We start from the raw sequence: 17,319 nt of genomic DNA, 5'->3' as shown, positions 1-17,319 counted from the left end.
TATATTGTCCAGAAACTCTTGGAGAGGTACAAAATGCTTGGTTGCAACATGAGTATCAAGGTGCATTTTCTGCATAGCCATCTTACTAACTTTACTGAAAACCCAAATACAGTCAGTGATGAGCAGTGCCAACGATTCCACCAAGATTTGAAGCTCATAGAGAGACGGTATCTGGGTAGATGGAATGTACATATGATGCCTGACTACTGTTGGAACACAAGACGAGATTTCCACAGATTTAACCGCTTTACCCCCAAGGGTGGTTTGCACGTTATGGACCGGGCCAATTTTTACAATTCTGACCACTGTCCCTTTATGAGGTTATAACTCTGGAACGCTTCAACGGATCCCGATGATTCTGACATTGTTTTCTCGTGACATATTGTACTTCATGATAGTGGTAAAATTTCTTTGATATTACCTGCGTTTATTTGTGAAAAAAACGGAAACATGGCGAAAATTTTGAAAATTTCGCAATTTTCCAACTTTGAATTTTTATGCAATTAAATCACAGAGATATGTCACACAAAATACTTAATAAGTAACATTTCCCACATGTCTACTTTACATCAGCACAATTTTGGAACCAAAATTTTTTTCTGTTATGGAGTTATAAGGGTTAAAATTTGACCAGCAATTTCTCATTTTTACAACACCATTTTATTTTAGGGACCAGATCTCATTTGAAGTCATTTTGAGGAGTCTATATGATAGAAAATACCCAAGTGTGACACCATTCTAAAAGCTGCACCCCTCAAGGTTCTGAAAACCATATTCAAGAAGTTTATTAACCCTTCAGGTGTTTCACAGGAATTTTTGGAATGTTTAAATAAAAATTAACATTTAACTTTTTTTCACAAAAAATTTACTTCAGCTCCAATTTGTTTTATTTTGCCAAGAGTTACATGAGAAAATGGACCACAAACCTTGTTGTACAATTTGTCCCGAGTACGCCGATACCCCATAAGTGGAGGTAAACCACTGTTTGGGCGCATGACAGAGCTTGGAAGCGAAGTTGCGCCATTTGACTTTTTAATGCAAAATTGACTGGAATTGAGATGGGACGCCATGTTGCGTTTGGAGAGCCACTGATGTGCCTAAACATTGAAACCCCCCACAAGTGACACCATTTTGGAAAGTAGACCCCCTAAGGAACTTATCTAGAGGTGTGGTGAGCACTTTGACCCATCAAGTGCTTCACAGAAGTTTATAATGCAGAACCATAAAAATAAAAAATAATTTTTGTGAAAAAATGATCTTTTCGCCCCCAATTTTTTTATTTCCCAATGGTAAGAGAAGAAATTGGAACCAAAAAGTTGTTGTACAATTTGTCCTGAGTACGCTGATACCCCATATGTGGGGGTAAACCACTGTTTGGGCGCATGGGAGAGCTCGGAAGGGAAGGAGCGCCGTTTGACTTTTCAATGCAAAATTCACAGGAATTGAGATGAGACGCCATGTTGCGTTTGGAGAGCCACTGATGTGCCTAAATATTGAAACCCCACACAAGTGACATCATTTTGGAAAGAAGACCCCCTAAGGAACTTATTTAGATGTGTGGTGAGCACTTTGACCCACCAAGAGCTTCACAGAAGTTTATAATGCAGAGCCGTAAAAATAAAACAATATATATTATTTTTTAGCCCCCAGTTTTGTATTTTCCCGAGGGTAACAGGAGAAATTGGACCACAAAATTTGTTGAGCAATTTGTCCTGAGTGCGCTGATACCCCATATGTGGGGGGGAACCACCGTTTTGGCGCATGGGAAGGCTCGGAAGGGAAGGAGTGCCATTTGAAATACAGACTTAGATGGAATGGTCTGCAGGCGTCACATTGCGTTTGCAGAGCCCCTAATGTACCTAAACAGTAGAAACCCCCCACAAGTGACCCCATATTGGAAACTAGACCCCCCAAGGAACTTATCTAGATGTGTTGTGAGAACTTTGAGCCCCCAAGTGTTTCACTACAGTTTCTAACGCAGAGCCGTGAAAATAAAATTAAAAAATCCCAAAATTATTTTTTAGCCCCCAGTTTTGTATTTTCTCGAGGGTAACAGGAGAAATTGGACCCCAACATTTGTTGTCCAATTTGTCCTGAGTGCGCTGATGCCCCATATGTGGGGGGGAACCACCGTTTGGGCGCATGGGAGGGCTCGGAAGGGAAGGAGCGCCATTTGGAATGCAGACTTAGATGGAATGGTCTGCAGGCGTCACATTGCGTTTGCAGAGCCCCTAATGTACCTAAACAGTAGAAACCCCCCACAAGTGACCCCATATTGGAAACTAGACTCCCCCACGAACTTATCTAGATGTGTTGTGAGAACTTTGAGCCCCCAAGTGTTTCACTACAGTTTATAACGCAGAGCCGTGAAAATTAAAAAATCTTTTTTTTCACACAAAACTTATTTTTTAGCCCCCAGTTTTGTATTTTCCCAAGGGTAACAGGAGAAATTGGACCCCAAAATTTGTTGTCCAATTTGTCCTGAGTGCGCTGATGCCCCACGGGGGGAGCGCGGCCGATCGCCTCTGACGTACTATTCCGTCCTTGGGAAGTAAAGCCCACCCCACATGGACGGAATAGTACGTCTGATGGCAGAAAGGGGTTAAACACTCCGCGAAAAGCTATAAGAGTAAATTTTTACCTAACTTTACTGCTTGCACACAATTTGACTTACAGTAACTATATATCCTTTGTATGAGCAAAATATCTTTAAATAAACATTACATTCAGGTTATTTATATCCTGTAGCTTAATAAATTATAGGGAAAAACTGGGGTCACTTTTAGATTCAGAAGTCGAAAACTAGTGTCAGATCTAAGGCAAAGAAAATTGCTAGAAAATAATATATTAGTGATCACTGTGAAAAGTAAAACACATTCAATCTGACAAAATGAGAACAGCACAAAAAATTCATTGCAAAATGTTCTAATTGTATATTTTTACAAACAGTAATAGATATGATTTACACTTTTACATGAGCATGTGACAATAGTATTATTGTAGTAAATGTAGACAAACTGATAAAAAAACAGCACCAAAAGCATCTGTAAACAATGTTGTTACCCTTTACGATCACTGTAGATTTGTTACTAATATAATTGAGGAAATGTCAGTCTATATCCTGAAAATGTTACCTGGAATTTGTAATATTTGCTACAACTGCATGACTTGGTAATGCCAGAAATGCCTTGGACAGTCTGTGAGTCTTGTGTATTGCCAATTTTTCCATTTTCGTAGAAAATGCTCTTGAGTTGACATTAATGCAGCTTCTTCTTAGCCTCTTGTAATTTCTCTGCAATCAGTTGTTGAATCCTCTGGTTTTTTGTCTTTTCAAACATGGACCTTCTGCGTGGCAGGGGATTAGGAGGGGGAACTTCATTGTCAAGTCTGTTGGTCTTGTAGAGCACATCTACTCTATTGGTGTCTTGCAGATTGTCACTTGCGTTTCTACTAGACATCTGTGTGCTGTAAATTGTGCTGTAAATTGGGGTATGAGACATGGTTGATGGAATACTTGGAAGAGTCGGACTTGCTGGTGAAATATTTTTAATGTCATTATTTTTTACATAATTGTCACTTGAATTTTGAGATGAATTGCAGGCCTTACAGCACAATCTGCTATATCCCCGCATTGAGCAATAACGAGCCAGCACTTCCAAACGACAGAAAACTGATTTATCCCCAAGACAGTTTTCATCTAGAAGAGAGAAAAAATATATTATAAATGTTACAAATTCAAAGGTTAAAAATATTAAAATCTTACTAATGCACGTATCTAACAAGTATACAAACAATTGAAATGTTTATCCAGAGTGGAGCAGGTACAATGCTCTGAAGATAGAGAGGACCTACATTTAAGGAAAGTGCATCCTCAAAAAATGATGTATCACTTAGTATAAAAACATGGTTTTACCATTTTTAAGACATTTTGATAAAGCTTATCTTTTAATCCTACATGTCACTATAATTCGAATAACAATCATACCACAATCTAAAATCTTATAGCCTTTTCTCTGGCCACTTTTCCTCCTAACTACTGTAGAATGGAGATGAGCAAATTGATGAGTAGCACGGGAGCCTTGAGAAATCATCTCCTACAACCAGCATCCTTGCCTTCTCTTTGATTAGGCGACTAAGCGCAATACCATGCAAGCTTCACGTCACAATTATTACATCAATGCACCTACAAATCTGAAGAGATGCCAAGGATACCAGCAGGTCAGCGGCAGCTCTTTGGGCTCCCATTTGGCAGGCACAGAATACTTATGTGGCTTCTGGAACAGGCGGCTCCTGTAAATAGATCATTTGCTCATCTTTTCTGAAAAGTGATCAGTTTAGTGTCAGTCTATCATATTATTATCATCACAGGGGATTAAAATGAACGGTATGGAATGGTTGCCACCACTTACCTTCTCTCCCTCACTGCACAGTGACATTTGCCCAGGCTACAGTGTATTGATATAACAGGTTGGATACAGAGATGCCTTATAGTTGGTTAAGCAAGCAGAATCAGAGACTCTGTCCCTATATGTGCATACTGTTAGTGTAGCAACCGACTCAGGAAAATAGGTAACACACTAAAAACTGCAACTGACCCTGCCGGTTCCTGTACAGACTAGAGATCCTGACCCTGCAGTCCCTAGTGGTTCCTGCGTGAGCGGAGATAACCCTAACCACAGACTAAACAATGGCAACTAGGCCCTCAGCTGCCTGAAAATCCATTGAGCGCTTCATGTTCCTACTAAAGAACCAGAGGGCAGAACAGAGTGCAAACTAACTACAGTAGGGAAAGTGTGCTGAAATAGAAAAAACAAACCACAAAATAAACTATTAAATACATACTGTTAGAAAATAAGCCAAACAGATGTGATGAGCGAACTCGAACACAGACTTTTTCCAGGAAGTCCATTTTTCTGTTTGGGCTGAAAAAAGTTTGTTAAAATGCTGCAGCACAGCCAATCAACAAGCTTTTAGGCTGTGGGCAATTCTAGAACAATCAAAGCCATGCCAACACGTCACATGGCCTGTATAAATGCCAGATCATAAGTGGCACTGACATTGTGCTCTGACTAGCGTAGAGACAGTGTAAAATAAATAAATAATTTAACCCTTGTCAGGCTGCATAATTTTACAACCTTAACAGGCTGCATAGGTACAATTGTACCTTCACATATACCTCCACTGTGGGAAGACTTTACTTGGTTTCAGAAACTAAAGTTCATTCAGCTACAAATGTTATGCTGATATCTATTGTTCAGTGTTGTTACTGGTCACTTATGTTGCTGTCAATTAAGTTAATTCAAACTGGGAGTGGCTTCTACTTGTCTTCCTGCCTCCCTCCTCTCATTAGCCATTTTGCTGTTCATCTCATTGCTGTGAGCACACATTTCTAGGCTTGTGAAGTCTTCAATTTCTTGGAAACGAAGGTAGGAAAGTCTCACAGCATCTAACAGCCAGTTATACCTTTATTCTCATTATGTGGGGACAGAACAGTCAAATTGTCTTTCAGCCTGGACTTGGCTTACATATATTTTGTATGAAACTTATCACTATAGGTATAATTTTTATACGAAAAATGGATAATAATTAGTATCTACATATTGTTTTACGATGTTTTATTTATATTCAGCACAAAATACGAAGCCAAAATTCGTCTAGCAAGTCATCATGAGTGATAGTAATGCTGGATCTAGTTTCCGCCATAATCCAAGAAAACGTGTTTGCAGGTTAGTATAATTTTGTGAAAAGCCAATAATGTAGTATTTCGGAAAATTATTTATTTTACATTTTTTCATATTTACAGATTTACGTCTGACGAAATAATGCGAATGCTAGAAGAATCTGATTCTGAGCATGAGGATGAACCATATGTTCCATCTGATGATGAAAACTATGTACCACAAGTGGATGTTACTGAAGAAGATTCAGACATTGAACAAGAAATGGTCATAGAGCATGAAAATGAATACGAATCAGACGAAAGTGTTGAGGATGATTCTGTGCCTCAAAGTGCAGGCGACATTTGGACTGCTAAGGATGAAACTCAATGGTGCAGTAATCCACTGCCAAATGCACAAACAAAATCTCGTAATGTCCTACGACAAAGAGGTGGCCCTGCAGCAATCAGCAACCTATATACAGCAAAAGAGCTATTCAAGTCCATCATGACTCCCGAGATGTGTGACATCATATTACGGGAAACGAATCGAAAGGCCAAGAGAGTTTGTGATGCTTACAACAACGAACTGGTACAACGTTTTCCTGATTCTTCCAAACGGCCACCACAAAAAACATTCAAGCAATTTACTGAAACTGAACTTCATGCATTTTTGGGCATACTGATTGCTGCTGGTGTGCACAGAGCCAACAAAGAGAATCTGGAGGAAATGTGGAATGTTGCTGCTCTGCCTCTTATACGTGCAGCCATGTCTCGTGACCGCTTCAAGATGATACTCAGATTTATCAGGTTTGACAACGAAAATACACGTGCAGAACGTGTGCAAACAGATAAAGCTGCACCAATACGGGACATCTGGACAATGCTGAACAGTAATCTGGAGAGAGCCTACAAGCCATATCATTGTATCACCGTCGACGAGCAATTATTTCCATTTAGAGGTCATACTAAATTTACCCAGTATATACCTTCAAAACCAGCTAAATATGGCATAAAGATTTTCTGGGCTTGTGACTCATCAAATGCCTACCCTTTACAAGGTCAGCTCTACACTGGGAAACCAACTGATGGTCCTCGACAAGTAAACATTGGAGAACGAACAGTATTGGACCTAGTGAGCTCGTATAAAGGCTCTGGAAGAAATGTCACCACCGATAACTTCTTTACAACCATGGAACTAGCTAAGGTATTGAACTCCTGGAACATGACACTAGTTGGTACAGTGAGAAAAAACAAAAGGTTCCTACCTAACAACATGCAGCCTGCCAAAGAAAGGCCTGTATACTCGACAAATTTTGCCTACAATCATGATGCAACAGTCTGTTCATATGTACCAAAGAAGAACAAATCAGTCGTGCTTCTATCATCTATGCACATGACGGGAGAAGTTGAAGAGACACTAGCAGCCAAGCCAGAGATAATAAAATACTACAACATAACAAAAGGTGGCGTTGATGTTATGGATAAAATGTTGGGAGAGTACACTGTGAAACGACGAACATCACGTTGGACTTTGGCATTTTTCTACAATATGATTGATGTCAGTGGGTTAGCATCCTACATCATCTACAGAGAACACAATCCAAGCTTCAGGGCAAAGGATCAACGAAGAAAGTTCCTGAAAGATCTCGCAAATCAGCTGTGTATGATTGCAATTGAAGATCGTAGTACAAACAAAATGATAATGAGAAACCATTTTCTTCGAGGTGCAGTAGAAATGGTGCTTGGACGATGCATTGTGGTAGCATCGCAGCCAGCAGGTGGCCCCAAAATACCTCATGGTAGTCGTGGACCCTCCCCTGTTGTTGGTAGTTGCTATGTCTGCAGAGACCTGAGGCGAAAACAACGCAAGACTAGAAAGTCTTGTGTGGTTTGTGTGAAACCCATTTGCGATGAACACTCTGTAGCAAAGCCAACATGCATTACTTGCAAAGAAAATCAATAAAAAAAAGTTTCTTACATTTTCTTTTATAATGTAAATGAACAGTTTTTTACTTGTTTATAATAGTTAAATAGCATTATCATTAAAAAAAAATTTATGCTTTTTCCCTTGCATTATCTTCATTCAAAATATATGAGGTACATTTGTACCTATGCAGCTTGTTATGGATGCAAAAAGATCTCGACCCCTTATCTCGGAAGCGGGTGGAGATATTTTATTGAAATTTGGCCAATATATTCTGGACCAAAAATGTAGAGATGTCACGAAATTTCAGCCCTCTACGTCTTTTCAAAAAAAAGTTATTGCAATTTTAAAACGGAATAGTTACAATTGTACCTATTCAGCCGGATAAGGGTTAAAAAAACAATGTGATGTCCTCGCTATTTTTAATAACCAGCCAAGAGAAAGCAGACAGCTGTGAGTTGGTCTTCTTATGCTGGGAAAGAGCCAATATTCATGGACCTCCCTAGCCTATTAATATCTGCCTTTGCTGTTTTTTTTACCGAAGGTGAAACCATTGGAGGTTAGAGTTGCCAGTCTTCGTGTTGAGGAGAAAAGATGTAGACAAGATCTTGGACTCTGCCCGTACTGTGGTCTCTCTGGACATTTTCTCAAGAACTGCCCTAATTGTCTTCAGGCTAGCAAACCATCAGGAGACCGTCTGTGTTTGGGTGATGGCCGAGGAGGTCACCCAAACTCCAAGTTACCTTTTCCTTCCTCTGATAAAGTACTGATAAATTATCCTGACCAAGGAACAAAATGATCTTGTTTGCTGAATCGGTCAACTACAACCCAGATAGCAGTTTTCCCACCAGACAGAGGCAATTCTGTGATGAAATCCACGGACAAATGAGTCCTTGGTGTTTCTGGAATTGGCAATGGAGCCGGCTATGATTGACTTAAGCGCTTGTGCAGATTTCACAAGTAGATACAAAATATTTAATATGCGCTTGTGCAGATTTCACAAGTAGATACAAAATATTTAATATCATTAAGCATGGACAGCCACCAAAAAAGGTCTAGCAATAGCTTTCCATGTAGCAGTAACCCTAAGATGACCACTGACGATGGCATCATGAAATTCTTGTAACACCCGCAATCTTAGGCACAAATAATTCGGACCCTGGAGTAGCGGACAGAGCCAATGACTTGGCTTTACGCATCTCCTCTTCCAATTACAAGGTTAACAGAGTACCCTGAGGAATAATGGAGGATGGAGGTTCTGGAGGAGAAACTGAATCTAGACTACGAGATATGTCAGCTTTCAAGCTTTCACATTCTTAGACCCCAACCTGAGCGTAAAAGAAAATTAAACCTAGAGAAAAACAAGGACCATCTGGCCTGTCTTGGAGTTAACCTTTTAGCTGATTTAATGTAAGCTAGATTCTTGTGTTCAGTGACCACAGTAACTGGATGAACTGCCCCTTCTAAAAAAATGCCTCCATTCCTCACATGCCAATTTGACTGTAAGTCAAGATTCCCAACATGATAATTTCTTTCCGCAAACTAAATTAAAAAAATGGACCCAGGTTAGTCAGAGTTTTGGGTCCCTGCAAAAAAACTACCACTACTCCGACCTCTGAAGCATCCACCTCCACAATGAACGGTTCCTAAAGATCAGATTGGATCAGAATGAGAACAGACATGAAACACTCTTAATTTTTTAAAATCCCTGATAGATTGAGATACACCCCCTTATATGTAAGGCAAGTAAGAGGTTTGCAATCTGAGAAAAACCCTTGATAAATATAAAAGTTGACGAATCCCAGAAAACGCTGCAAAGCCTTAAGATCATGAAGTTGAATCCAACCAATTATGGTCTGCACCTTCCCATCTCAAACCATTCTGCTGACAAGATAAACCCTAAGAAAGAAATTTCCTGAACAGAAAAAACACATTTCTCTAATTAGCAAACAAAGACTTTTGTAACACAACACGGACATGTTCCTGGTGAGTGTCCAAACCTTGAGAGAAAATTAGAATATCATTCAGGTAGATGACAACATATCTTCCAATGCAATAAGATAAAATATCATTCATAAAATTTTGAAACACAGCAGGTGAATTGGATAACCTAAATGGCATGACAAGGTTTTCAAATAGACCCTCAGCCATTAAAAACGTTGTTTTCCAATCATTACCTTTTCCGGATGCATATCAAATTGTAAGCCTTTCTGATGATATAGGTCAGGGATGAGTGAAAGTGGGTAAGTATTTTTAACCGTGATTTTGTTTAGTTCTCGGAAATTGAGGCAAGAATAGAGACAGCCATCTTACTTTTTTTGCAAAGAAATGTCTGGCAGCAACAGGGGAGGAGGAAGAACGGATGTGACCCTTTCATAAACTTTTGTTAACATATTCTTTCATGGCGGTTCATTCAAACTAAGACAAATTATGAAGGTGAACTTTAGGCAATTTGGTGTTAAGAATAAGGTCAAAATCACAATCATAAGCATGATGGTGAGGTAGTATGGCCACCTTTTTTTCGAGTCCTTCAGATGCCCCAGCAGACCCTTCAAACTAGCGGAGCATATTTGTACAGTTTTTAGATATTTGTTGCAACAATTGGGGCTCCATTTCCCAATCTCCTTCTGACACCAATCGATAACAGGATTCTGAATTGGCAACCATGGAAACCTCAGTAACAACCCAGCACGTAAACTATTCAAAACAAGACAGGAGATGGTTTCAGAGTGGAATTCTCCAACTTGGAGTGTGAAATCCACTATTACCCTCCTGACCAAATTACGGGGTTAACAGTGTTTTGTCAAGGGCAAAGATTTGAATTGGTCTTTCTAAACTAACTGTTCCTATCCCTAACTTTAGATCCAATCCAGAATCAATTAATAAAGTTAGCAGCAGATCCACAGTTTGGTTGCTCTCCCCCTAGAAGAGGAGGTACTGTCACAGTTCCATCCCTAGTGTGTCTGGGATGCAGTTATTAATACCAAAAGACTGCCTATCACTTCCAAACAGAAATCAGATGTGAACAGGTGCTTACTAACAGTAGTACCTTTCGATATAAATGTGGACTTCAGTGTAATAGAGGATTCACATTAAGCAGGTACCAGCAATAAGAATCTCCTTATTGTGGCTGCTGGGTACACATGAAGTGGCCAATTTATGCATTAAGTATTTTCTATTTTTCATATTTTCTAGTGCAGTTAGGCAATTAAAATTTCATATATTTAGTGTTTGCATGCTATAGCACTACAGAGTGCTACTTTATTTGTTGGGATGCAGTCATTGACAGCTCAGTCTTCCAATCTGGTACAGGGGCATGCTGAAGCTGTCAGTGTGTTGTTTGGGAGCTCGGCCATCCAATCTGAGACTGGGAGATGCTGGCTGTCTCCAGGTGTTCATTGTCACAGGTGATTGCCAGGCTACTTAACTGGGATGTTACTCCCATACTTCTGCCAGATGTACATTCAGCTACTGTGTGGTTTGTCACTTTGTGCCTTGCCTTCTGTTTGCAGATTATTCATTGCCTGACCTTGGACCTCGTTCTGACCCTCTGTTTAACCCTTCCTGCTCTAATTCAATATTCTTCTGGTATTCTGACCTTGGAACATTACCTAATTATTCCCTTTGTCTCTTCTTTCCTTTGGCTGCCTTGTTATTAAAAATAGGGGGGACCCCACATCATATTTATTAAAGGGAACCTCTGATCAGTTTTGGCTGATATAAGATAGGGCCATCACCTTTCAGGGCTTATATACAGCATTTTAGATTTGCAGGAAATACATTTTTGCAAATCTCAATACTGGAAACAGGAAGCTGTGAACATTTTCTCCTGATAACGGACAACCACATCTTCTCCTCATTCACTGTAGAAGAATCTATGAGAATGTGGCAAAGTGCATTGTGTCTCCACCCTGACAAAATCCTGTGTACACCTCTGATACTAGCTGTGGCTGAAAACTTGCATTATTTTTCTAGTGTGTAATCTGCATGGATATTTTAATCACTTGAATAAACTTGGATTATTTTTGCCATACAAGAATATGGAACTCCTTCCTTTTCTGCATTATTTTTGTAGCACTAACTAAATTATATACTTATATACCGGTACATAATATTGGCCTGGTAGTGGTCTCTAATCAAAAGAGGACAGGTATTAATATTTAATAAAAATAATAACACAAAACAAATAACAAAGAGCAAGAGTTAGAGAGCATTAATATTGCAGAATTAATGATATCGCTATCTAGTCTTAAATCATGGAATTATAGGAACAGCCTACAGTTCTTACAAAGCTGCCATCACAAATCGGCTAATCTGTTAATTTATTTTTCAACACACATTTGCATGTATAATATGCAGATTTTGTTGCAGAATTTGCTCAGAGAAATTGTGATCTACAGTTATGTGAAAATGTTTTTGTCCCCTTCCTGATTTCCTACTATTTTGCATGTTAGTCACACTTAAATGTTTCAGATCACCAAACAAATTTAAATATTACACAAAGATAACACAAGTATTCACCAAATGCAATTTTTAAATTAAGGTATTTATTACTAAGGTAAAAGAAATCCAAGCCTACAGGGCCCTGTGTGGAAAAGTGAATAGCCTCTAAACCTAATACCTAGTTGGGCCACCCTTAGCAGCAACAATTGCAATCAATCATTTGTGATAACTGGCAATGAGTCTTTTACAACGCTCTAGAGGAATTTTGGCCCTGTTATCTCTGCAGAATTGTTGGAATTCAGCCACATTGGAGGGTTTCCGAGCATGAACCAACTTTTTAAGGTCATGCCGCAGCATTTCAGTCAGGTTAAGGTCAGGACTTTACCTAGGCCACTCCAAAGTTTTAATTTTGTTTTTGTTAAGTTATTCAGAGGTGGACTTGCTTGTGTGTTTTGGATCATTTGGATCATTGTCCTGCTGCATAACCCATGTGCACTTCACCTTGAGATCCAAATCTACATCAGAAAATTACTGTGAGGAGTGTAGAATCCACCTCAATATCTGTGTTGAAAAATTCTTTGAAGTGTAAGAAGAGGAAAACAGTTGGGGCCCTTGCTATAAAGATTAGTGCATGTCCCACAGGAGGGACCCACAGTTCTGAAAAAATTCTTGCTGATCCCATAGAATTGACATAAATATTTAAAATGGGAATAGTGCTGATTTATTTATGTTTTTAACAAAAAGGAGTTATCCCTTTTCTAAAACTTTATCTCTGAACTAGCGTTAGTCCATATGGTCAGAAATATGGAAGAAAAAGAGCTTTGCCTGCTGTGACATTTTACCTGAATTATCCAGACATCTATTTTCAATAAACCAGGAGGCATAGACTTATCTATATGTTGACTTTTGAATTTGTCTTTCTTTCTTCGGTTGGTCAAGAGTCTGAAACGTTGATTCTTCTAGTAGGTAAAATATTTGTAAATTGATGAATGGTTGTTAAATACCTCTTATATCAGCTCCTACAGTTTATTATATTGTTATATTTGCAAAACAGAGATGCAGGGTCAATGAACAATGATGTTTGCTGATATTTTGATTACACATTATATCAGGATTGGGACCCACTAGTCACCTGGCTCCATGGCGATGTTTGGAGATGCCAGGTTGTGACCCACCAGTCAACTGGCTTTCTGCCTCAATGGACTGTCAGCTTCTTAAGATTGTCATTACCTCCTATCTGTGCATGCCACAGGTGGGGGTAGTCGGCCCTGGATACTTTGAAGTCTTGGCTGCTCTTATCCAGGTGAGTCAGCCGAACGGTGAAACTCTGTAATTATGCACCATCTAGGGTATTTTGCTGAGACTGTTCTATGTATTATTTGTCTGTTTTATGGTTCAATAAAGTATTACCGCACTGTCTTACACTCATCCTATGTTGTCTGAGTAGTATTAGGTCCACAGTTAAAGGAGAGCAGGCGTTCAGTGGGATGAGCCCTAGTCCATGTAGTTTTGGACTAGCTGATTAGAGCAGAGCACCGAGTGACCCCCCATGTCTCTACATTTTGGTGGCAAGGGTGGGATACTACTCAGCCCGGTGGATTCGGAGGAGCTGAAGGGGACTGGTGTTCACAGATACCATCAAAGGGCTGCACAACCAGGGAGGCATACAATCAGACCCAGCAGACCATAGGTGAGGCATAGAAAGCAGGATTTGGATGCCACTATTTACAACCTCACCAGCTCTGCCTTGGGAAGAGGACCAGAGTGGATATACAACTGCAACAATAAACGGTAACTACAGGAGCTGTGCCAGCTTCGATAAATTGAATCCCAGGCCACCGACACTCAGTTGGATTTATTCAAAGAACCACGAAATGCCATGGATGCCATACATGAATGCCATGGATATGTGTCAGTTCTCATCAATTATATGTGGAGTTCATACACAAAGAAAATATGAAATATGAAATATGCTCTGAGGAAACCAGATGATACGTTTTGCTCTCAATAAATATAGACCTCTTACATTTGTGTCTGAGCTTAAAGACATGATGATGTCCCTGATAAGTGGAGAAGGAAGATTGAAATCCTATCATGTCTGGCTAATTAAGATGGGGGAGCAATGTGATGACGCAGCATTTTATCTTAATTATCCAGACAAAAAAAAACACAAAAATTTTAAATATTTGTAAATTGATGAATGGTTATTTACCTCTTCTATCATCTCCTACAGTTTATTGTACTGTTATCTTTACAAAACAGGGATGCAGGGTCACTAAACAATGATGTTTGCTGATCTGTTGATTATACATTATACCAGGCTATGCAGTTTGTTGATTTGCAAACAGTGAAGGATAAACTATAATCAAATTTTGCGAGTCAATCCTTCCCCTTGACCTGTGGATAATAGCTTGAAGGTTAACAGTTGTGAGCTATATAAAGGGGATATGCCTCTGTAACAAGACATCCAAATATTCAAGAGATCCAGAGATCCAAAGTACTATAGACACTTTACAAAACAGCAGCCAGGACATTATCATGACTCTATCACGAGGGACACAAATTTGACATTTTACAGGATGCCAACTTAGGGGAATATGGGCCCGACTGAAAGAATACAGATCTGCTCCATTGACCATCACTGAACCCATGGATACGTTTGGGATAGTCAGGATTTGGACCCACCGGTCACCTGAGCCCCATGGATACGTTTTGGAAAGCCATGATTGGGACCTACCGGTCACTTCGCTCCATGGGGAATGTTTGGAGAAGTCATGTTGTGACCTGGCCTTGTACCCTAATGGACTGTTAAATTCCTAAGCTTGATGTTACCTCCTCTCATGCATGCCACAGGTGGGGGTAATCAGCCCTGGGGGGTTCCGAAGTCAGAGCTGCTCCAATCCCAGTGAATCAGCATAGGGGAAGACTCTGTAATTTTGAACCATCTTGGGTATTTTTCTGTTCTATGAGTCATTTGTCTCTTTTGTAGTTTTGCAGTTCAATAAAATATTTTACCCTCACATTGTGTTGTCTGAGTAGTATTATGCCCACGATAAAAAGAGAATGGGTGTTTGGCGGGATGAGCTGTGGTCCATGCAGTTTTGGGCTAGCGGACTATAGCACTGTTATGACCTGGTGGTCAGGACAATAATGGACCTGGTGGTTAAGAGCACACGGAATGACCTGATAGTTACTGATAATAAGGACGAGCTCTGGGACGTGGGAACTCTGCTGACCGCAATCCCTAAACCTATCAAACACACTAAAAATAGCCGTGGATTGTGCCTAACGCTCCCTATGCAACTCGGCACAGCCTAAGAAACTAGCTAGCCCTGAAGATAGAAAAATAAAGCCTACCTTGCCTCAGAGAAATTCCCCAAAGGGAAAGGCAGCCCCCCACATATAATGACTGTGAGTAAAGATGAAAATACAAACACAGAGATGAAATAGATTTAGCAAAGTGAGGCCCGACTTACTGAACAGACCGAGGATAGGAAAGGTTACTTTGCGTTCAGCACAAAAACCTACAAAAAGACCATGGAGAGGGCGCAAAAAGACCCTCCGCACCGACTCACGGTGCGGAGGCGCTCCCTCTGCGTCCCAGAGCTTCCAGCAAGCAAGACAACAAATTAAATAGCAAGCTGGACAGAAAAAATAGCAAACCAAAGAAATACAAGCTGGAACTTAGCTTCTGATGGGAAGACAGGTCACAAGAACGATCCAGGAGTGAACAGACCAATACTGGAACATTGACAGGTGGCATGGAGCAAAGATCTAAGTGGAGTTAAATAGAGCAGCAGCTAACGAATTAACCTCGTCACCTGTGAAACTCAGAAACACCCACCAGAGGAAGTCCATGGACAGAACCAGCCGAAGTACCATTCATGACCACAGGAGGGAGCCCGACAACAGAATTCACAACAGAGCACCTGCTGACCCCCGAGTCTTCACACCTGCCCTCACTAGCTCCAGCGCGGTCTCCATCACATGAACAGCACTTCAATCAAACACTGCATGAGCATAAGTCGCGGAGCTCAGTGATTGATTGCAGCGCTGTCAACATGATGTTAATGCTGCACCTGATCAAAAAAGACTGAGGCAGTGACTGAGAAACTGATCTTTACATATCTTCTGTTACAGCGATGTTTTTTAACACATCACTGAGCCTATGGGTTAAAGTTATTTATTACCTAATAACCAGAGTGATTTTTAGTGTCTCATTTTTTGAAATGTTGGGCTCCGTAACAAAAAATGTAGCATTTTTTTCATGATAGAGCAGTTTCTTCTTGTAGTTTTTCAACCACTAATACAATATATTAAAAGGGCATCTCAGCAGGTTTTTGCTATGCAATATGATAGCACCGTGATGCCGGAGAAGGGACCCAGATTTCAGTGATGTGTGACTTACTGGACAGTGTTTTGCTGTTTCAATACAATCAGTTTTTTATCAGCAGGAAATTATCAATACAGAAAAACTGACCTCATGCCACTTAGTCAAACTAGGCTCCCACCACTGATTAGCAGCTTTCAGTTAATATACAGTGTACACAGCAAACCGGCAATCACTGGTTTGGGTGGGGTTGTACACAGCTCCTCATTACAAGATCTGCAACAGAGAAAACTGATTCTATCATTACTTGTGCACCTAGTAAACTAAATGATACATTGCTGAAATCAGGGTCTGTGTCCCTATTTCATGCTGATACCTTGAGCGCTGTATAACCCCTTAAGCCCTAAGGGTGGTTTGCGCGTTAATGACCGGGCCAATTTTTACAATTCTGACCACTGTCCCTTTATGAGGTTATAACTCTGGAACGCTTCAACGGATCTTGGCGATTTTGACAACGTTTTCTCGAGATATATTGTACTTCATGATAGTTGTAAAATTTCTTAGATAAAATGTGCATTTATTTGTGAAAAAAATGGAAATTTGGCAAAAATTTTGAAAATTTTGCAATTTTCCAACTTTGAATTTTTATGCCCTTAAATCACAGAGATAGGTGACACAAAATAATTAATAAGCAACATTTCTCACATGTCTACTTTACATCAGCACAATCTTGGAACCAAATTTTTTTTTTGCTAGGGAGTTATAAGGGTTAAAATTTGACCAGCAATTTCTCATTTTTACAACACCAATATTTTTTGGGGACCACATCACGTTTGAAGTCATTTTGAGGGGTCTATATGATAGAAAATAACCAAGTGTGACATTATTCTAAAAACTGCACCCTTCAAGGTGCTCAAAACCACATTCAAGAAGTTTATTAACCCTTCAGGTGTTTTACAGGAA

The 17,319-nt window shown here is 39.9% G+C and overlaps 1 protein-coding gene across 1 annotated transcript in view; it reads right to left on the bottom strand.

Moving 5' to 3' along the window:
• Positions 1–2,909: 2,909 nt before the first annotated feature.
• Positions 2,910–17,319, bottom strand: part of LOC138675535 (A disintegrin and metalloproteinase with thrombospondin motifs 2-like) — a 705,150-nt gene continuing 690,740 nt past the window's right edge. The window contains exon 22 of the mRNA XM_069763862.1: positions 2,910–3,697. Coding sequence (XP_069619963.1) covers positions 3,258–3,697 — 440 coding nt within the window. The 3' untranslated portion in view covers positions 2,910–3,257. The remainder of the gene's footprint in view (positions 3,698–17,319) is intronic.

The sequence above is a fragment of the Ranitomeya imitator genome, chromosome 4 (genome assembly GCF_032444005.1).
Source record: "Ranitomeya imitator isolate aRanImi1 chromosome 4, aRanImi1.pri, whole genome shotgun sequence".
NCBI classification, from domain to species: Eukaryota; Metazoa; Chordata; class Amphibia; order Anura; family Dendrobatidae; genus Ranitomeya; species Ranitomeya imitator.
Note: the sequence above shows the minus strand (reverse complement) of the source record. Positions and strands in the feature narration are given on the sequence as shown.